Source organism: Cinclus cinclus, chromosome 6, assembly GCF_963662255.1.
Source record: "Cinclus cinclus chromosome 6, bCinCin1.1, whole genome shotgun sequence".
In the NCBI taxonomy this organism is placed as follows: Eukaryota; Metazoa; Chordata; class Aves; order Passeriformes; family Cinclidae; genus Cinclus; species Cinclus cinclus.
This window is the reverse complement of record NC_085051.1, coordinates 46,042,432-46,064,104: the sequence shown is the minus strand read 5'-3', so window position 1 is coordinate 46,064,104 and position 21,673 is coordinate 46,042,432. Positions and strand designations below refer to the sequence as shown.

Below are 21,673 nucleotides of genomic sequence, written 5' to 3'. Positions count from 1 at the left end.
CGGGTGACTCCCCGGTCAGGAGGCTGAGGACGGCCCGGCTGCAGGACGGTGTTTGTTTGCTCCCCGTGCCCTCGGGGACGGTGCTGAGGAGGCTGCCGGGGTACACGGGTCTCCAGGCATACATTGATTACCAACAGAAAGGCCCCCTGGCCTCTCGCAGCATCATCTTTTACACAACGAGCATTCCACTCTCTGGAGACGTCGCTCGGGTGTTCGTCCCGGGGAGCTTCGTGAGGGATGAGGGTGGTGGGAAGGAAGGGCTGGCTATGGAAACTGCATCCCGGCCTCTTCCCGGAGCAGTTCCCTGCTCCAGCCCGCAGCGCGGCGGCGAAGGGCGCACGATAGGCGGAAGCCCACAGAACGCCGCCGCCCGCCAGCAACGACCCCAGCGCCGGGCCGCCCCCCCCCCCCCCCCCCCCCCCAGCCGCCATCTTGGCACCGGGCGGAAGAACTACCGGTCCCGGCGCGCCCGGCGCCATCTTGCCGCCGGCGGCTCAGGGTGGGGGGCGGTGTCGGCGGCCGAGACATGGCGCTGTTCCCGGCCTTCGCCGGGGCCGCCCAGCCCGGGGAGCCCCCCGCCGGCAGCTCCGAGGGCTCCACCAGAGGTAAAGTCCTGGGGGAACCGTCCTTCCCTCAACAGCTCTCCAGCGGCACGCCCCGCCGCCCCGCTCCGGCCGCGCTTCGCCCCGCCGTGGAGGGGCGGTGGGGGCGGTGCTGCCGCCGGGCTCGGGCCCACCGGGCCGTAACCAGCGCGGCGCGGGGGCTTTTGATTTGTTGTTGGTTTAATTTTTTTTTTCTTTTTTCCCCCCCTCCGCTAGCTTTGGATATCTTGAAAAGTGTTTTTTAATTTCTTGCTTATTAAGCCAAATCATAGTTGTAAAGGACTTTTTTGGAAGGTTGCAAGTGAGATGATTCGTTGTATCACGTTAACTGTTGTAGTTGATGTCTAGCGAGTAATACTTTTAATAAAATAAATAACAAAATTAAAGTAAATGACACTTTCTGGTGTAATGCCAAGTGGTGAAAGAGGTACTACGTTTATTAATTCTACTGAACAGGGTTTGAACTGACCCTTCCTTTTGCTTACCAGGTTCTACCACCCTTAAATCTGCCCATCCTCTAGACACCACAGCAAAGGGAAACCAAAGAATCATTTACCTAGGCTAAACTTCTTGTATGTTTGGTCCAGTCGGTATGGTGGGTTAGCTTCTTGTTCTGACCAGCTCTGCATTACCTCTGATGGCATAACAGTGGTTGGTACTCACTCTGCTCAGATCTCTGCCAGTACAGAGATGTTCTAGCTGCATTTCTGATAATGACACTTGGTGTAGGGAGTAGTTGACATAATAAGATCCCAAACTACAGCTTCTAGGAATAGTGGAGCTGCTATGTCAGGCAGAGATACAATATAATTATTTACTAATAAGACTGGTTATATTTTAAAACTTTAGGAATTTAGCCTTTAAGTTTGTTACGGTAGGCTATGTCACTTCAGCCCACCTTTCTGGAAGATCAGATAATACAGAAAAAGATGTAAGACTGATTTTTGGATCCAGATTTTGGTTGTTAGCACTGTTTATGACTTAAATTTTGGTATACTGGAAGCTTTTTGTGTGCAAATTATTGACAGAGCTGCTGCATAATTTGTTTGGTTTATGTTTTATTAAATATTGTACTTTGTTGTTGACAACGACATTTTAATGTGAGTTGTAAAAATTAAATATTTACTCAGACCCACGTTTATGGTGGTATATATCAAATTTCACACATTCAGCTTGTGAGAACTTGAGAACTTGACAGGCATCTATCTCTCTGATAGATGGTTCTCTGCTCAGACCTGATATGAAGCCAAAATGCATTATAGTACAGAGATCCCAGAGTATTTTGATTTTAATGTTATGTAAAACTAAGGTGCCTTTAGCAGACATTTAGGACTGCTTCATAGCGTTATTGTAAAAGTTGAAGTATATATGTTGGTCATGTTTCATGCAGCCAACCACTCTGCCTCATACTTTTAAAAACCTTCCTAAATAATTTCTTAAGTGAAAGTGCTGTCTGAAACAGAAGTGGTGTTTACACTTCCTGTGCTGCTCAATTGCTGAGTTGCATCAGCCTTTAGAGCACTGCAATTTTCTATATGCTTTGTTACAATTATGTTGTCAAGCTTAATTAGCGTTTGGTGGAAGATAAATTAGAAATTTATCTGTAGTCATGAAGAGAGCAGTGGTAATAAGTAACCCTGCTGACATTAGTAAGCATAATGCACAGCATAATTTGCAGTCTGTACTATGCTATAGGTCAGGCAATACAGTGAATTTTGCTGAAGGCAGGTTTTCAAGGTCCTGAGAGGCAACAAAAGGCTTTGTGTAACTCTTAAAAATTGTTTCTGTAGACATGCACTGTAAATTTCTAATTTTTCTTTTCACTTGAGAGGGTATAAAGAGAATGACATTGGATTGCTGCTGCTGTTGTGCTCATAAACATGTAACAAATACATGCATATTATGGAAAAATAGGTCTTTTATATCTGCTCTGCAAAAATGTTAACTTCTTAGACCGTCCACAAGAAAAAAGCCTAACAAATGAAGAGACAGTTTATAGTTTGGAATGCATTGTGATGTTTGAAATGCTTGTATCCAGCTAACTGATTCAGCTGAGGTTATTTACAAGTGGTTTGAACTTGCATGTTGCATAATGGCAAAAATTGCTCATTTCTTTCCGGGTAACGGGTCAGTTTGATTAAATTCTTCAGAAAATACTGTACTTGGAGAATTCTGAATTCCCTGTTGTAGCCACAGAGGCGTACTGACTGTGCTACAGGGCTTGATTCTCACAGAGTGATTCTTCAATGCATTAAAGATGCAATTTGATCTTATCTGCTCAGTTAGAACCAAGTTACAGACACAGGCTGGGAAATGGTGCATGGTGATATTCTGCAGCATAGTGATTGGGCTGGTCATGGGAAGTATGTTTTGGTCTTGACAGTCCCATGAATTGTGGATTCTCCCATGCACAGAGATGGAGGTTCAAGAGCCAGGAAGGTGATCACTCCTCATGGGGCCTTTCATAATGGGGGTGGACTCCTGAGAAACACAGACTGTAGCTTTGCTTTATTTTATGTATTTCTTGATGTGTTTAACTTAGGTTAACAAGCTGTTTTGCAGCCTACTCTGCTTTAAATCCTTTTGTGGATGACAGCTCAGGGGCATTAGACAGAAGAAAGCTTTTTGTACCAAAATTCTGTTTCTGAAAGAAATACTTTAGAAGGAGGAGAGGTATATGTCTTGACAGACAATGAGTTCTGGCTGTTTAAAGGAGTAGAGGTCAGTGTAGTCTTGAGCACAAAGACAAGAGTGTAACAGGAAGAGGCAAAAGTGATTGCAAAGAGCATGGAGGAGAGGCAGGGAGACCAAATTTATTCCTTATGATATCTTTGTCTGTGTGGCACTGGAGGGGCTGCTGATAAGTTCTGTATACAAAATAACTTTTGTTGTTTACTAGCTAAGAAATTTCACATGCTTAAAAGAATTCTAGAAATGAAAACTCTGTGAAAATTCTTATAAAACTTTTAATATCAGTAAAATTGTGACAAAAAATTTCCCTTCCACATCCTGTCAGTGGACTGAAATGCAGAGGTAGAGATGCTTAATACTGACTAGTGTATCCAAATTAGCATCAAATAGCTTTCTTTCATACTGCTGAAAGGTCTACTGATATTTCAGTGGTTAGAGAACTGAGAATCCAGTGGCATGTTTTGGCCATATATAAAACACTTGAGTATTCTTATCAGTAATGGATGTGCCTATCAATAAAATTATGTTAAGAATATTTTCTACAGTAAGTAAAGTACACTCTTGTTAGTTTGTATAAGCTCTATCATATTTATTAACTATACCTTTTGTTTAATTATGCCTTTCTGTATTTTTTAAATTTCATTTTTTAAATATGTAGCTATTTCTATGATATATATAAAAATTAATGCATAATTGATATATAGTAGTAAATATATTATGATACAGTAGATTATCATATATATAACAAATTTATATAGTATATAAATATATAAAGTTAGAACTTTTAAATCATAAAAATAAATGTTGGATAGATTCTTTTTTATGTATAGAGCTGTGTATCAAACATGGAATCTGCTTTCAGTATGAGCTGAATGGAAATTTCATGGAGTGCTTTCCAGTATGCTCAGTTATTGCACATGACTTGGTGACATTTACTGTGAATTTAACTGTCTGCTGACTAGATTAACCCCCAACTTTAAAAAGCATAGCAAGCTGATTTGTATTGATCTCACACTTTTCTTTACCTACAGATTTAGACTGGCTTAGTAACCCAAGCTTCTCTGCAGAAGATGCACTATTACTGCACCAGCGCACTACAGAAGTTGCCAATCTCATTCCTGAGAAATCACCATTAATAAGGTAGAGTGTACTTCAATGTCTTTTGAAATAGCCTTTCTTTTTCTTTTGTCCTGCTCATCTTTTGTTACATGAGACCAAATTCAGAAGCTAAAAGCTGCTCTTCATTGTACTGTTCAGTATTTAAAAATGCCTTAGCTGAGTCATGTGTAAAAGAATGAATAATACTTCCATGCCTTTTAACTTCAAATAATGAGAAATTGTATGTATGCAGTTACATTCCCATTTTCTTTTTCTCAGAGCTGCATTTAATGATTGTTATTTTGGAATGGAGAGGGAACTGAGCAGTCATGATTCTTCATTAGCTTTTGAATGTCTAAAGTGACCCTTGAAATAATGTAAAGATTAAACATCATCTTTATGATTTCTCTGTGGAAACCAGAGAAATCAGCTGTTTCACAGTTGAGTTTTTTACTTTTGCAAAACAGTTGCTGATGTCAACTAATTAAATATTAAATGTATCAAGCTGAGTGTGGCTGTAGAACACACTGGTCAACTGAAGTGGCTGATGATATCCTTTTGCAGAAATGAGCTTTAAGCAGCCATGTCTGCTGCAGGACTGGTTTTGATATGTTCATTGGACTGGTTGCTATACTTGGCTTATCTACACCATAACTAGCAGTCAGTAGTGAATGCAGTCAGGTTGTAGTCGTCAAGTTCAAAACCTTAGTCACTTTTAATTTGATACAAGCTCCTGTGTGTATGATGATTGTTGGTGCTCATGATAGAGAATGTCTTTATTATACCAAACACAGCTGAGTACACCTTTTTCTGTACTTAGTTCTTCATTTACATGCAATGTTTGTTTGAAATGCAATTAATGTTTTATTTATCAGTCATATATTCTGCTGTGTTTCTTCAAATCTTTTTAGGACTTTAATGTTGTAAAGCTCAGGATTTTGCAAGTTACCATCAGATAGAATGACATAATAAACCCACCATATTAATTTCATCTTTGAAAAGGACTTTGGCAAAAAATAGTGTGCAGGAAAATGTTTGGGTGTTTGTTGTTTGGGATTTCTTTTGTCTATTACTTGGGTACTTGATTTAATAAAAACTTATTGGTTTTATCTCAATTCAATACAAAACTAATTGCTCCAACTTAGTTAGTGGTATTGAGCAAACCTAGTTGAGGTTTGCTTAAAAGCGTGCGTGTTTGTTTTAAAGATCTGCTGATCGTTCTTCTTTGGTTTCTTTTTTCTTAGTATCCTTAAAAGAATTGTGTCAAGGCTGTTGCTTGAGATGCCTTGTTTCTGAAATAGAATCTTTTACTGACATATTAGGAATACTGAGAGTTGTCACTCCTTTCTTTTGTTGAAAGATTGCAGAAAAAGGGAGTTTTAAAAGAGCTGGAGCTTTAATTAAAGGTTAGAGAAGGCCTTAATTATTCATTTGATTATTAAGTGTGAGAGTTTTTGTGGTATATACAGTAATATCCATGTGTTTTGCCAAAACTATGTGTCCTTTGTGTGATTTCTCAATAACTCGGTTGTCTGTTGTACATAGTGTTACTTATTACATTATACTCCATTATATAACATTAGTTCAGTAGTCATCAAAAATTGTTTCTTGATTGGTAGATTTAATTATTTTAATCTGGAAATGATTTTTGAAGTGTGGTTTTGATACTTCTTATGTAAGTCATAAAAAACAGGGAAAAAAATCAGACTTTTGTCTTTTGCAGGTCACAATGAGAGGTTTCTCAGTCATTTAGCTTGACCTAAGATGTTCAGCAAAGTTAGGAAATTTTACCATCTCAGTCATCTCCTTTAATTTGGCAATGCTAACAGACAGATATTTGTACAGATCAAACATCAAAATGCCTTGACATTTAAAACATTAAGACTGTTTTTCAGTAATTCCAGCAGCTGAAAAATATAGTTGTGATTTAATGTAGATGCTTTTGTTGTGTATGTTAGTACTACCTTCTCAAAAAATACAGGGAGACTAAAGGTAAAGATAAAAATATTCTGAACTTTCTTACAGTGGTATTCCTTAACAGTTCTACTGCTTAGCTATATATATACACGTGTCTGTAAATGTATATACTTTTTTCCAAGCAGGACTTCTTCAAGATCTGAGTTGTCAGAGGAGAGTGATACAGATGAGAGTCTGAAACAGACAAGTAAGAAAAGGAAAAAGAAAAAGCATCACCACAGTAAGAAGACAAAAAAGAAAACCAAAGGAGATTCCAGTAGCAGTGAATCAGATGTGGACACTAAGCACATCAAGGACAAAGGAAGTGGCAAAAGTAGTGGAAAGGAAGCAGCAGCAAAGTATGTATATATTAACACTATGAATATGTAAATTCGTTGTGTTCTTATGCTTGTCTCTTCAACTGAAATTTTTACCACTGATTGATCATCTTTTTCTAAGCTTTGTATGACTAAACCTGCATTCAAAGCAAGGGAAACAGATTTAGAACCACTTGTTTAATCATATAAAAAAATTGTGACTAAAATATTCAGTGAAGTGCTGTTGTACAGGGCACAGCATGGTATGGTGGTTATGAAATAAAGTTTTAAAGTCATGTAGAGACTTATGTTCAGTTTTTTTAAGTGTCTTGTTTCCTTTCACAGACCTTTTGTGAGGGTTTGGAGAGCAATTTCATTAAACATTCTTAATTAGTGCAAAAATCTTAATATGTGGCTGAGTTTACCTTGTAATGTAACATCCTCCTCACAGAGTTAACATTTCCTTTTTTTTCTTTTAAGACATAATTTCTTGTATGATTTAATATTTCTTTTATATCCATATATTTTGCTTCATACTTTTTGCTTGTAATATTTCTATATTAGTATTTGAGCAATTGAAATTGTTTTGTTAAATCTTCTTCATTAATGCCAGGAGCTCTAAAGTACTGTGTTATTAGTGGAGATGTCATTTTTTATGGAACAAGAAAATAGGCATATAGTGACTATCATGATCTCTGAGCAGCAAAAGAGTTTCTGTGAATGCAGCAAGTATCCAGGTTTGGCATACCTAGCTGTTCTTTCCTCAGGCTGTTGGGTTTTGAGCATTTCAAGGTGGCCCCTATCCAGGCTGTGAGTCACCTTCTCCTGCTTCTCACCAGGTTTGCTAGTTTGAGCAGCCATTTGGCCTCTCTCTGATTCCCTGGTTCCTATGTTGTCTTTGGCATCAGCAGCTCAGGCTCTAATTCACCACACTGCAGTTGTGGATAGAGTGAGGATCTGGTGACATTAAGGAATTGTTACGATTGATGTAGTCTGGGTAGTCTTTGAATTTTCCCCAATTTACTACTTCTCTCAAGGGTCTTTAATTGGATCTGAAAGTGCAGGTTTGTGGAATGTGTCTATGCCAAGGTAACATTGTTTCCCTGTGGAAGAGTGACAGAGGTGTGCAGATACTGTCTGATACCTCTAGCCCACACGTGGTTCATCCTTTATGAGAGCTTTTATTGGCTTGTGGTGGCTAAGGCCTCCATGACTGTGAAGAAAGACAGTAAAAATTACTTGGGTGCTAAACCCATTCTGCTCAGTCCCATCACTCATTGTGCTGGACGAGTTCCTGAGTGTGGTTCATAAGCTGATTGCTAGGTTGGGCCAGCCAGCCAGTGCTTTGCCCCAGTGAAAGTGTTGAAGTTCTTTCATGGTGTCTTTTTATACTACTTTCCATAAATTGTTGATGCTGAGAGAATATTGAATTTTCAAAAGACTAGTTTTGAAACCTGAACCACAAAATTGCTTTGAATGTGAAAAGTGTTGTGAAAATTTAGAAAACTTTTCAAGACTCTAAAACTCACATATTTGTACTGTGAATTCAGATTGGAAATTTGTAGTTATCTACAGTTCAGAGGCAGGTGGCAATTTCCACTTAAGTTCATTTGTAATACTGTAATCCATAAACCACTTTGATACACCCTGTTTTATCAAATGCATGGGTTTAATTACAGCTAGTCAAACATCCTACAGATTATCTTATTTTTCTTGATTGTAACATCTTACCAAGTCAAAAGTAAATTTTGAAGGTAGTAATATGTGGCTTCTGGATTACAGTGTGCCAAGCAATTGATTGGATTGATTGGTTAAATCTGGTTATTACCTTTCATAATCACAAGTTCAGTTTTTGGAAGTGCAAGGGCTTTTGGTGTTTTGATTTGATGGTTCTATTAGTGTATTTCTAATTGTTTTTTTTCTAAGTGTGGGACTGACTTTGCAAGAGTGGATCACATACAGTGACTTTGAGTAAGTTAAATTTTTCCAAACTACAGAAATGTAATGTTTCTTGGGTTATGTAAATGCTGAATATGTGTACAAATGCTTAGAATATATCCTCCTTCTCCTTGTCTGCAGTCTAGGTAAGAAAGCATCCAGTGTTACCAGCAGTCGCTCTATTTGGCTTGATGATATCCAGGCCCCCAGAGCAGACACCTTCCGGATAGACAAGAAACCAGACCCTGCAAACTGGGCCTACAAATCCTTGTATCGTGGGGACATTGCAAGGTACGGAACCTTGTTCACTATTGGTATCCAAAATGTCAGAGTCACTGGAGTCTGTCTGCAGTGTTTTTACACAGAAGATGAGAAAAGGGAACTGAGTATCTTATTTCAAAGTTCGACTTGGTATTGGGCCAGCTTTGGTGGCAAATGATATCCCTAGGGGGTCTGTACTGGGAGAAGTGGCATCTAATGTGTTCTTTCTTCATCAGTGACATAGGCAGCAGGATCAAGGGCATAGTCAGTAAGCTTGACAACACTAAGCTGAGTAGTGCAGTTAACACTCCTGAAGGATGGGATGACCTCCAGAGGGACCTGGGCAAGCTCAGCAAGGGGGCTCATGAGATTTAACAAGTGCAAGGTGCTGCACCTGGGTCAGGGCAAACCTGGGTATCAACACAGGCTGGGGGATGAACAGATCAGAGCAGCCCTGCCAAGAAGGACTTGGGGGTGCTGGTGGATGACAGCAAGTGGGTGATGAGCTGGAAATACATGCTGGCAGCCCAAAAAGCCAGTTGTGTCCTGGGCTGTGTCCAAAGCAGTGTGGGCAGCAGGGAGAGGGAGGGGATTCTGCTGCTTAACTCTGCCCTGGTGAGACACCACCTGAAGTGCTGCATCCAGCTCTGGAATCCCCAGCACAGGAAGGACATCAACCTTTTGGAATGAGTCCAGAGAAGGGCCACCAGGTTGATTACAGAGAGCTGGAACACCTTTCCTGTGAATAAAGGCTGAGGGATTTTGAAAAGAGAAGGCTCCACCCAGTACTTGAAGGTAGCCTACAAGAAAGATGAAGAGTGACAGGACACAGGGAAATGGTTTTACACTGGAAAGAATGTTTGATTGAATATTAGGAATAAATTCTTTACTGTGAGGGTGGTGAGGCATTGGATTAGGCTGCTCAGAGAGTGGATGCCCCATTCCTGGAAGTGTTCAAGGCCAGGTTGGAAGGAGCTTTAGGCAGCCTAATCTAGAGGGAGGTGCCTCTGACCATGGGGTTGGAATAAGATCATCTGTAAGGCCCCTTGCAGCCCAAACAGTTTTATAATTCTTGGATATATTCTTGGTTTTAAAAGGCAAAAGATGGCGTGAAGTAGTGGATATAATGTGCATGATTTTCATTGATTTTAAAAACATTCACTGTGTAGCAAACTGCAGGGCCATCTGGAGGTGCCAGCATGGGAAATATTCAAAGTTATATTTTTGAGGTCAGAAATCCCAGGTTGTGTTATAAATCGCCTTTGGCCAAGTGCTCTTTTTGGTCTCTGTTGTTCTGTGTCTGAAAGGGAAGTGAAGTTATTGATTATTTCATAATAGATTTGTCAAGATGTTTACTTACTTGAGTAGTTTGATACCCTTGTTAAAAAAAAAAAAAGCTACAGGTATTTTCTTAGCAAACAGATTTCACCCAGACATTGTACTAAAATGTGTCTGTCCTATGTAATGCTGCATTTCAAGTTAGTATAGATGAAATTGCACATTCAATATCCTTAGTGAGTTACTGGTACTGTCATGACCCTTCAGAACATTTCCTTGCATTAATACAGAAGCCCACCAAAAGGATCTTACCGTTGGCTCGTACATTATCTATGTACACTTTTTGACTTTCTCAGGAAAATTGTTTATAATTATTGTATATACAATACAATAATACTGTATATAATTATTTGTAGAGGAGGGAGAATTTATGGGTTATATTTTTGTAGCATTTTATGCCTTTGCAATAAAATTTTCTGATTGCAATTTGTTTCAGTTTTCTATCACCTTTGGATTATCAGCTATTTTCTGAGATGAAACGTATTACTATAGCATTGCGTGTCACTATATCTGAAATCACATTCTTGGTAATATTTGAAGATGATCTTTTCCTGTCTTAATCCATTATTGTGGCCTTTATGAACATGGCCTCTCTTTTTCTCTTCACACACTTCTCCACCTTTTGGCATATAAAGTGGACACAGGCTTAGGGATGCAGAAGGAAATTACTGGACTGAACAACTGGTGTCTCATTTTCAGTTTAAAATAATCTAATCTAAGTAACCTTTAATAATGTTTGTTATTCTTTCTCCAGGTTTGTCTACATGGCTTTAAATGATAGAAAGGAAAAAGGGATTTTCTTCTGCTTGAGTATGACATATATTGTTGAACTCAGAGGAAGCTCAGTATCATAGTAAAAGTGTGATGGCACTGAAAGAATTTATAAGTTGAAGTCTTAAATAAGCGGAAAGTTACCAGGTTCTTAAAGTTTTAAAGGTCTATGCATACATTATTTGGGTTAATTTGAATGAAAGTATTTCTTTCAAAAAGGAGTTATCTTTTCTAATGTGTATTTTAGAAGATGTTTAATTGTATTTTCTCTTCCAAGGTATAAAAGGAAAGGAGAGTCCTGTCTTGGCATAGATGCAAAGAAGCACTGTATAACTTGGGATAGTTCTGCATCAAAAAGGAAGCAAGCACAGAGTCGACCTGAGCGCTACTTTACAAAGAACAATGTGAAGATGCTGAGCACAGATGGGATTCTTGTTTGTAATAAAAATTCTCCATCTGATCCAGCTGCTTTTATACCAGTTTCCCACGTGGAAACTGATGATTCTTCTGACACAACAGAAGTAAATCCCCTTGGGATTTATGATGCATCAACCACAGTGTGGCTACAAGGAAAAGGGTGCAAGAGTGCAGACAGTGAGTCTGTAAATACTCAGCAAACAATTCAAGAGCCTGGGATAAAACTGAACTCCATTTTAATGACAAAAGTGGAAGAATATAACAAGAAAGTCAGAGAAAACCCAAGAGATATTAATGCTTGGATGGAATTTATTTCCTTTCAGGTATGTATTCTAACAGACATTGTTGCTTATTATAAGTAATAAATACATGAATATTATATTGTAATTTCATTTGTTCAGAACTGTGTATCTTTTGTTGGTGAAGCTGTTAACTCATTTTCACAAATACCAGCATTCTTGTGATTCTAGTGATCGTTCTTCCTAAGGTTGTAATGATGTTTCTTTTTGTTTTAGGATGAGTTAATGAGAGGACCTGGCCCTTATGCCAGTACGGGAGAGCAGGAATCAAGGAGAAAATCACTCAAGTTAATCTTGGAAAAGAAACTGGCCATTTTAGAGAGGGCAATTGAAAGCAATCCAAGTAATGTTGATCTAAAACTTGCCAGGCTGAAGCTTTGCACAGAATTCTGGGAACCACCAGCTTTGATCAAGGAATGGCAGAAGCTAATTTTTTTACATCCCAATAATCCAGAGATGTGGAAGAAATACCTTCTGTTCTGTCAAAGTCAGTTCACTACTTTTTCCGTCTCAAAGATCAACAGTCTCTATGGAAAATGTTTGACAACACTGGCAGCTGTACAGGATGGCAGCATGGTATCCCATCCTCTGCTGCCTGGCACAGAAGAAGCTATGCTGGGTAAGGTTCTTTCTGCACATTATGGTTAGATTGGTCTTCATGGGAGCTAATTGCATTAAGAACAGATTTTCCTATGTATTGCCTGAAGCTTTTCTTCTCTTCAAAATGCCTGGCATCCTGGTTTCTTAGCTGAGAATTAAAGCAGATATTCCAACCAAATATGGATATAGCAGATCCTTCTCTTCCCCAGGAGAGTTTATGATACAACATCTATTAAAGTCTAATGTGCTGAGTGGTTTATAATACAATGTCAAGACTGGAGAATCACAGCCAACAGTCAGGAGATGTGCTTTTACAAAAGGGAGACTTGTGAAAAAAGTAATTATCTCTTGTTCTGAAGTTTTACAACTGATTACTTTAATTCAGAAAATAGAAGGAACATTACAAGTCTGATGTGAAATTTTGTTGAGAATCCCAGTCTGTAGATGGCAAATGCTAAGCTGTAATATCATGTGATCATGCCTTTTGTATTTCTTCTGTGGATACATCTACCACTTTCTAATTATTATATAATTATCCCTGGAAGGAAAATAAGTCAAATAGTTAGAATGCTGGAATGGATTCAGGAAAGAAACGAGTTCATGCTTAGTTCTGGCATGGTTTTTAAATTTATTTGGGGCTAAATGACTTAACCTATCCCTTTCAACTTTACTTCACTGCCTTGGCATGTCATTGTGATTATTAATCTGTGAATACATTGAGGTGGGGGAAATATCAGTGTCACCGTGAATATTTTTTACTTTTTTTTTTTTAGTTTTAACATTTATTTTCAATCTAAATGGAGGAATCAAGTTTTTTCATGTGCATCATAGTCTAAGAAACCTCTTTCTTTTTTCAGTCCTGTAATTCCTGTTGGAGCAATGACAGTATGCAATATCCAGTCTGGACTTACAGATTGAGATGCTGGGTTACCAAATTAGTTTCAGGTGTTCAGGTCTCATACTGTCTTTTGCTAATTCATCTTGGATCAACCACTGGAAAAAGTGCTGCAAAGAAAAATGCTCAACTGACCAGTGGATATTGTACAGCCAGATTGCTTCCAATTGTTTCTGCTGTCTCTGATTTCCAATATTTCAGTCACTTCGTACACTAACCACAGTGAATGATTCTCAGGACAAAGGTTTTAATCTGAATCTATTTTTGGAAACAAGAAGATTTTTCTTTCATTTTGTTTTCCTGCACGTATTTGAACATATGTGACTCATGAAATACAAACTCATGAAACAGTTTATCAACTGCTATGAATTTTTTTTTTAATAGAGTTCCTTTAACAAGTTAACTAATATGAGATTGATCTTTTTCTAAATAGTTTTTTGCTGGCAATATCCATAGATAGCTTCAAATTAAAGTGAACTCAAATTTATTGAATGGAACAGAAACACAAGTAACTTCTTGTTGTTCTGTCTTAAGCCTATAGTGATTTTTTTATGAACACTCTCAAGTATTTTTTTCCTCTTTAGAATTCAAATGATGGGATTAGAGAAATTTCCACTGGGAGGCTTCTTGATCTGAGATTTCTTTATTAGTAAGTCAACTACGTAATTATTGGGATGAGTTTTAATTGACAGTGTACTTATTAGGAAGGTTACCAAATTGTTCATTAAGATAAATATAGAGAGTATTTCACAAACTAATTATGAGGTGAGTAGCACTGTAGATGTACATTAGGCTTATATCTTCAACCTTTGACCTTTGCTAAGGACAAAGTGTAAGCGCTCTAATTTTACATTGTGGGGGACTGTGCCATCTAGTGTTCAGTTCAGTATGCACTATTATCTGCTTGGAAATAGGTGGTGTTTTTTTAAAGTATTTAAACATTGTTAAAAAATAAAGCTGAATTTAAAATGGTAGATCAGCCTTTATGTAAATTTTGAAATAAGAATTTATAATATCTTAAATTTATTAGGAGCTGTTAATATAAAGCAGAAGAATATAAAGTATTCTTAATTTTTGCTGTGTGAAGGGAGTCCTGTGTTTCAAATTATACCTACTGGTTGGGGAGAAACATCCTCATCTTCTAGGTCAGTTCAGCTGCAGAAGTGTCTTAGCATCATGGATTGAATTAAGTATGTATTCATGCTGATCTCAGCTTTTGCCATGAAGAAAATGCTGATCTTTCCATTTCTTTGAATACCTTTTTTTTTTTTTTAATCCAAAAAATTTTACACTGTAGTTTATTTTTGGCACCAATTTGGCAGCAAATCCTGATGAGGCATTTTCTACATTCAGAGTATTTTAATCAGAGTTCATCTCTAAAGCTGGGAGAGTTGGAAAGCACATTTTTTTCAGTGTCAGTTTGACACAGTGCCTAAATTAGTTAAAATACTTGGGAAGACTGTATTATAATTTAATAACTGTTTTAGTTGTTTAAAGATCTTCAGAAATCTCAGAGTCTTTGTTAGAAGGAATAATTATTGACTTTGCAAAAAAAATAAAAAGGATTGAAGCCTAGTTTGTATATACTAGCTGAATTCAAGTTTTTATGTGTCTACCTGTGATCTTTGTCTAAATTCAGATAAAAGGAGTAAGTAATTTCCCATGTGTTAAATACAAGATGATGATTAAGAGCAGTTTCTGCTAACCTATGTTGTTACATGTGTCTGTCTAGACACCCAAATATTTGCATTGTTTAAAACCCTCCAAAGCCAGTGTGTTTAGTGAAAGAACAGTAGTATTTAAAGAACTTTTACTGTTTTCCAAGCTGTCAGTGATTTGTTTAAGTCTTTATGGCTTGGGGTTTTTTGCAAGTCGATTATGATTTAAAGCAATTTGAACGGCTTCTATTGTGACTGGAGTGTAATTTGGAGTGATTGAGTGTCACTGAAATGTCCTTGAGCTGCCTCACAATGGAGGTGTTTATAATACCTGTTACTTCTCCAACTCTTTTGTTGAAGACTCTTATGTCAAAATAGGAAGAGAAACACTGGGACTTTTCTTACCTTTTTAAGCTGAGACTGAGACTCTGTGTGCAGTAGGGATATGGCAGTGGTTAGACAAATAATTTCTTGAAGAGTGAGGGACAGGGCTTTTCCCTAATTTTAGGCAGTAATATTTTGACCAGAAGACTAGACTTCTCTTAACTCAGGTCTTGCATAAAGAAAAAGGGAATGACAATTGGAATGAAAATGGTATATTGCCAACATATAGATGTAAATATCTCATGCAAAACTGAGACAAAAAGGGTTTTTCTTGTTATCACCTCCTGTGTGCAGTGTGATAATGCCCAGCATCTTCAAAGAGGGTTATGACACACTTACAGGTGTTGGATACAGTGAATTTCAGGCCATTGTGTCTAACTTTCCATCAGTAAGGATAGTGTATGGCATGAACAAAAGGTGATTTCTTTGGCACATTTAAAGTGAGCAGTCATAAAGTTACTTAAACTGTGACTGTTTTGACATGCATTTATGCTAGTTACTCTCCATGTTTTGAATTTAGATACTGTTCCAAAACAATTATTTTCTACAGCATGTCATATATTTTTAATGTTTGTGGGCTGTAATAAAATTCTTTGCAACAAAATTTTGAATATTAAAATTTTTTCTTCTTTTCTTTACAGCTATATTTATTCAGCAGTGCCACTTTCTGAGACAGGCTGGGCATTCTGAGAAAGCAGTGTCCTTGTTTCAGGCTCTGATTGACTTCACCTTCTTTAAACCTGACAGTGTAAAAGATCTGCCAACAAGGGGACAGGTAGCAATTTCCATTTAAATGGGTGTGTGTCTTTATGTATTACAGAAAATGCTGTACCAGAAAAATGCTGATTATTTTTTCAGGACATAGAGAAATACTTTGGATAACAGATTACTTAGAGGTTCTTCAAGGTGATGCTTGCATTTTAAAAATGCTTGTGGGTCCTCTGGAACTACAGGCCAAACAGCTACTTTTGTTATATATAATAAAAGTGTGATAACCAGTCGTTTATTTTCTTTTTAATGATTAAAAATGAAAAAGATGGAGCTAGCTGATTGATGTCTGTGTCTAGTTAGCAGTTGCCCTACTTATTTTCCCCCAAAATGCTGTTGTTTAGTTACTGGTGATGGATAGGACATAAAATCTTTCCATTCAGACAGTTTTTGCAGAAGTTTCTCTGTTACCTATTTCTATTAATTTTATGGCTGCATTAGGAACATTTTCATGTTCTCAACTGCCTTTTAATTTGGCCCATAAGATTCTGTTCAACTTATAATGCTAAATGTTGAAGTACTAAAACACTTTTTCTCTTAATTTGTTCAGGAGAATGTTGCACATGCACCCCACTAATAATAAGGAAGTTAATATTTAGATGCCAGTAGCATCATCCCACTGAACTGTTAGGAACTGTTTCCTTTGTAATGAGTGGTAGAGATGCCCCCAGTTAGGCAGCTGGGCTACTAGAGAGAATAAAAATTGAATTTGCTTCAGTTACCTCACTGTCTTCCCCAGAAACTCAGACTCCAGTTCTTGCTTTCTCGATTATTACTGTTACCCACAAATGGAGCAATCTTACAGGTTAAAAAATAATGGTATCTTCTTAAAGAGCTGAAATTTAGAATTCACTTACAGCTGTCAAGGAGGATTTGGTGTAGTTGCACAGATACATGTAGTTACAGTTCCAGTCATTTGAAAAACCGCATGAATATCTGTAGTATTTAAAAAATCTTGGAGCAGGATGAAAAGGAGCCTTGATTTAAAAGGACCATGTTTAGGTTGGAAAGTGCAGTTCTTGAAAATAGGAAAATGGCAGATTTACAGCTGATCTCACATTCTGCTGTCTTACCGAAGTGTTATGACTCAGTCTGGAATTACTTGTTTCTGTACTGTTTTCACAGTTCTCTTTCTCACTTGCAGCAAAGAATAAATCAACGAGGAGCAGAATTATATTTTACACTTTGCTGTAAGCCTGGAATTTTCTCATGTGTTGATGCTTGGTTTTTCCATGGAGTAAATTTTATTGTTAATATTTGTATTAACAGTCACATCTCAATGTCCAAGCCAAGGGTTGGTACACAGCAGAAGCATTTAACAGGCAAGAGATTGTCATTAGAGCTTAGGATACACAAAGCAGAGGAGGAATTGATGAATCTAGAGATGACCGATTACATACTGGCAGTGACAAAGTCACTAGGACTAGAGCCCTGAACTTCTGATTCACTGGAAAGTGCCCTGATCTTTTTGGCCATCCTTAAACCTGAAAGATTAAAGTTCTCATGGATCTCTTTCCTCTTGTCTTTAGTCCAGTCGTATTTATGTGCAACTGTAACATTTTGATTTGACCATAGGTGGAGTTATCATTCTGTTAGCCAAGTTCTTCATGGTCCCATAGAAGTTAGGGAGGAGGGGAATTTTGGGTTCTGAAAGCCATACCTTGGGAACTTGGGGTCTTTATTCTTGTCCCATCTGTTAAGGACTGTAGGCACAAAAGTATTTTACTTTCTTTAAAGCCTGTTACTTTTAAAAACAATCTTTATTTTCATGAGAACAGCTGATGACAGTCCTTATGTGCCACAGCCATAACTGAAGTACTCAATTATTCCTGCTGAATCTTAAGCAGTGTCTAACAAAGTCTTCAGATACAGAAATTATATCCAGATATGTGCTGTGGGAAACCTAAGTTGACAGAGAAAATGTTTGTACAACAGCAAAAATTATTTTTCTTTATGTTTTGTTTTGGTTGGTCCTGTAAAAAATAATAGGTGGAGTTCTTTGAACCCTTTTGGGATAGCGGAGAGCCACGAATTGGAGAAAAAGGAGCAAGAGGCTGGAAAGCATGGATGCACCAACAAGAAAAGGGTGGCTGGGTTGTTAAGCCTGGTATGTGTGCCTTAATATGTGTAGTTGTATGTTTGTGTTCTTCTAAACATTTTGATTAGAATTATATAATTTGATTCTTGTCATGTTTTTGCATACACGTTTTAAAAAGTATTTACTGATATCAAGATAATGTATATCATACCTCACAGGGAATAGCATGTATTGAATGTTCTATATTTGATATTGTTTATGGAACATTGTTGTCCTTCTTACAATGAGAGTTAGAGGAGAGAATGGCATATCCTCCACTTCATATTGAAAAAACTAGAGGTGTGAGCACTTGGAGATTCATGCCAGTTAAAAGTGAAAGGAAGCTACTTCACTTAAGACCCCTTCACCATATTAGTAAGGGGAGGTGGGTTTATATTATTAGATGACAGTTACCTCAAGGATAGCTAGATTTATGATTCTATTTCTAGAATCAGATTTTAGTTTCTCTAGCAAAGGTATAGCTAAAATAGGAGGAAAAAAAATCCTTTCTCTTTGTGCTGCAGAAAACAAAGGAATTGTCTTCACTTGACTGGAGTGCTTCTGGATGAGGAGGGATGCAGAAAACACTCCCTGCTTCTTAGCCTCACCTTTTCTTGTGGTCTGCAGCACTTCCTTTCACGTCATATTTCTCAAGCAGATATAGCTTGCAAGGAAGCAGGAGGCTGGAATGTGTCTGACCAAAGATGAGCAGTCTTTGCTTTTGCTGGTCCTCCTGTAGCAACTCTGATGAAGCAAGTTTTGGGCCTGGTTTTAGTAAACAAAGGAACTGAAAGATAATTATGTGCCTCCCTTGTCCCTGGATTAAGATGGCCCCTAACTGAGGTCAGCAGTTTTTTTTGATGGCTCTAGACATTTTCTTCACAAATTGAGAAGACTCGGTATAGAGAAGAGGATTGCTGCCAGTCTTGGGCAGCTCCAGTATATACCAGTGCTTTCCTCATAGTGTCAGCCCCTAAAGTTCAGGTGCAATTGAGTGTGTTCATTAAAAACTGTCAGGTTTCTTCAAATCTTGATTAGATTGTGGAAATGCTGTCTTTTTTCATAGAGTAGCTAACTAAAGGAGATACTATTGATCACAAAAAATATAGAGAAAGTAAAAATCTTGCAATCACCTGTTTGTTTTACCTGAAATTTAAGAGCTGGGATTGGGAGTGTTTCACCTAGTTAATGGCAGATGTCAGGACCAAGAATTTGGAGGCAGTGTAGAAATGGCTTGACTTCCATAATACAGGCAACCATTACATTTGGAGGGCTATTTTTTTCCTCAGCAGTAACAAAGAAGCATCTCGACAAGTTTCCCCTTTGCCTATAGGTGCTCATTAGTTTCTGCACAGAATTAATATATTGCTGTCAGAGGAAAAATAGGGTAGTTTTATCAAATAGTCCAGAAAGATTATCATGAAAGTGGGATGTGATTAAGCACATCCTTTTTGTGTGTGTGTGTAACTATGTGGGTTACTTCAACTGCACATTAATTAAAATGTTGAAAATACCAGTTATTATAAAGCAGCATGGCCAAACTTGTTTTGCAGTGTTTAATATTAAAGTACCATTTTTTATGTACAGTGGTTTTCTCAAAAAGTTTTATGCACACTATTATTCATAGAGCATACTTGAAATTTTATGCCCAGGTATGAAGTGAAGAATCTAAGTTCCTCAAGAGTATGACTGACTCTTGGCTGTTGCTTGCAAATTGCTGTTGATAAAAGTGGTCCACAGCCTGTCAGTGTTTTCTTTTCTTCTCTGTGAAAAAGTTTGAGTGCTGATGCTGATTCACGGATTCTAAAAGTTTGGAAGCTTCTTGCCTTCCTGTTCTTACAGAGTTGGTGTCAAAGCCCAGAACTGTGACATCTCAGCTATGTCTTGTGTGGTTTTTTATTAACATTATATTTATTTGCATTGTTAAAGTATATGTCATGCCTGGCCTTTGGATTTGGTGGGATAACTTTAATTTGTGTGTGTATATATTGATTTGATTTTAGATGATGAGGATGATGAAGAGATAGATGAGGACCAAGAAATAAAGGATAAAACTCTTCCCAAGTGGCATATTTGGTTGGATATTGAATATTCCCGTGAGGCAAGGCACTGGTTACCTTGGAGGCCAGACAAAACCAAAAAGGAAACTGAAGAAGATTGTGAAGATCCAGAAAGACAGGTGACTGATATAATAGAACAAGGGGCAATAAGACTAGTTATCCTTTAATTTGAATTCATTGCCATATTTGTGGATATTATACAAGAGTAATACTTTTCTTTGTTGGGAAAGAAGATTTTTTTTCTTTGAAATTCAAAATTTGCCAGAGGTTTTGTGCTGAGACTTCTGAAAACCATGGGAAGCTCATGGTAAACTTTGGAAAGTCTGCAGGTAAATAGTCTGTCTTTGCTATTCAGTGATTCCTGTCATCTGTGTGGAGAAATCTCACAGAAATACATGTTTAAGAAGAGATGTGCATTAAATAAACATTGCCTTCAATTCAGATAGTTGGACAATTTTGAATCTTTGGGAAATAGGTCAAATCAGACATTAATTTTCAAATTAGAATGTGTTAAAAGGCCTGTGAATAAAACCTTCCAGACCTTCATTTCGTACATTTTCTATGGAGGTCTTCATTGTTCACAGGCAAAGAAATCTCTTGATAGCAAATTTACAGTCTGACTAGAAAAACAGATTGCTTGTTTAACTTGTCAATTTTTAATTTTATTGACATTTTGATACCATTTAATGGCAATTCTATATCCTATTAATTTGAAAAGATTCTTTAATTATATAAATGGCAGATCTGCTGCTTTTATTTGATTGCATAAATTAATGGAATTTGTTTTAATTTGGATTTTTTTAGGTGTTATTTGATGATCTTGGACCGTCTTTAATCCGTCTTTCTAATCCAAAGCTTCAACATCAACTATTGTACTCTTTTTTGCAATTCCTGGGAGTTCCATGCACAAGTAAACTCTTTCCTTCCAGTCTCTATATTGCCATGGATGAAAATAACATCTTTGACAGTGTGCTTTATGATGATAAACCACTGACTTCTGTTGATTTTCCACTTTCTGGATTCAGCAGTATTGGTCATATGGATGCAATGTCACGAAGTAGACATCAGATAGGCCACTATAAAGAAGGAGAGGAGTTCGTACAAAATGTCTTCCATGTTCTGTCCCAGATACTTACAGGAAAGGAAAAATCTAACCTGGCCATTTGTTGGCTACAGTATGAAATATCTAAGGTAATGAGGAGTCTGCATATAATCAATTTTGTGATGTGCGGCTTTCTTTTGTATTAATGTTTATGTTGAATTTTAAAAAATCTTGATGAAAGTTGTCCTGCAGGGCTAGGTATTCAAATCAGGAAATGCCAGTTCAGACTGGACAAGGGGAAAAAAAAGAAAACCGAAAATCCCTTTTCCGCAGTACATGTTAAAGAGTGGCATGCCTGTAGCAAAATATTTTTTGAAGTTTTGCATAAATGTTATTATATGATAATATATAATTTTATAATTTTAAAATTTTATGTGAGAGTTTTCTTCTCCATTCTTTTAACATCCCTCTCAAAATATGCTCTCTTTATTTTCCCCTGCA

At 37.4% G+C, this 21,673-nt stretch overlaps 1 protein-coding gene across 4 annotated transcripts in view; it reads left to right on the top strand.

Moving 5' to 3' along the window:
- Nucleotides 1-460: 460 nt before the first annotated feature.
- Nucleotides 461-21,673, top strand: part of NRDE2 (NRDE-2, necessary for RNA interference, domain containing) — a 29,044-nt gene continuing 7,831 nt past the window's right edge. For 2 of the 4 annotated variants that reach the window (XM_062495458.1, XM_062495456.1), the window contains exons 1-10: nt 461-605; nt 4,325-4,433; nt 6,494-6,706; nt 8,744-8,893; nt 11,250-11,712; nt 11,905-12,307; nt 15,867-16,000; nt 17,983-18,100; nt 20,074-20,249; nt 20,935-21,321. In XM_062495458.1, the coding sequence (XP_062351442.1) occupies nt 527-605; nt 4,325-4,433; nt 6,494-6,706; nt 8,744-8,893; nt 11,250-11,712; nt 11,905-12,307; nt 15,867-16,000; nt 17,983-18,100; nt 20,074-20,249; nt 20,935-21,321 (2,232 nt within the window). In that variant the 5' untranslated portion in view covers nt 461-526. Of the gene's footprint in view, nt 606-4,324; nt 4,434-6,490; nt 6,707-8,743; nt 8,894-11,249; nt 11,713-11,904; nt 12,308-15,866; nt 16,001-17,982; nt 18,101-20,073; nt 20,250-20,934; nt 21,322-21,673 lie in introns of all 4 variants that reach the window. The other 2 variants (XM_062495457.1, XM_062495459.1) reach the window with 2 other exon arrangements.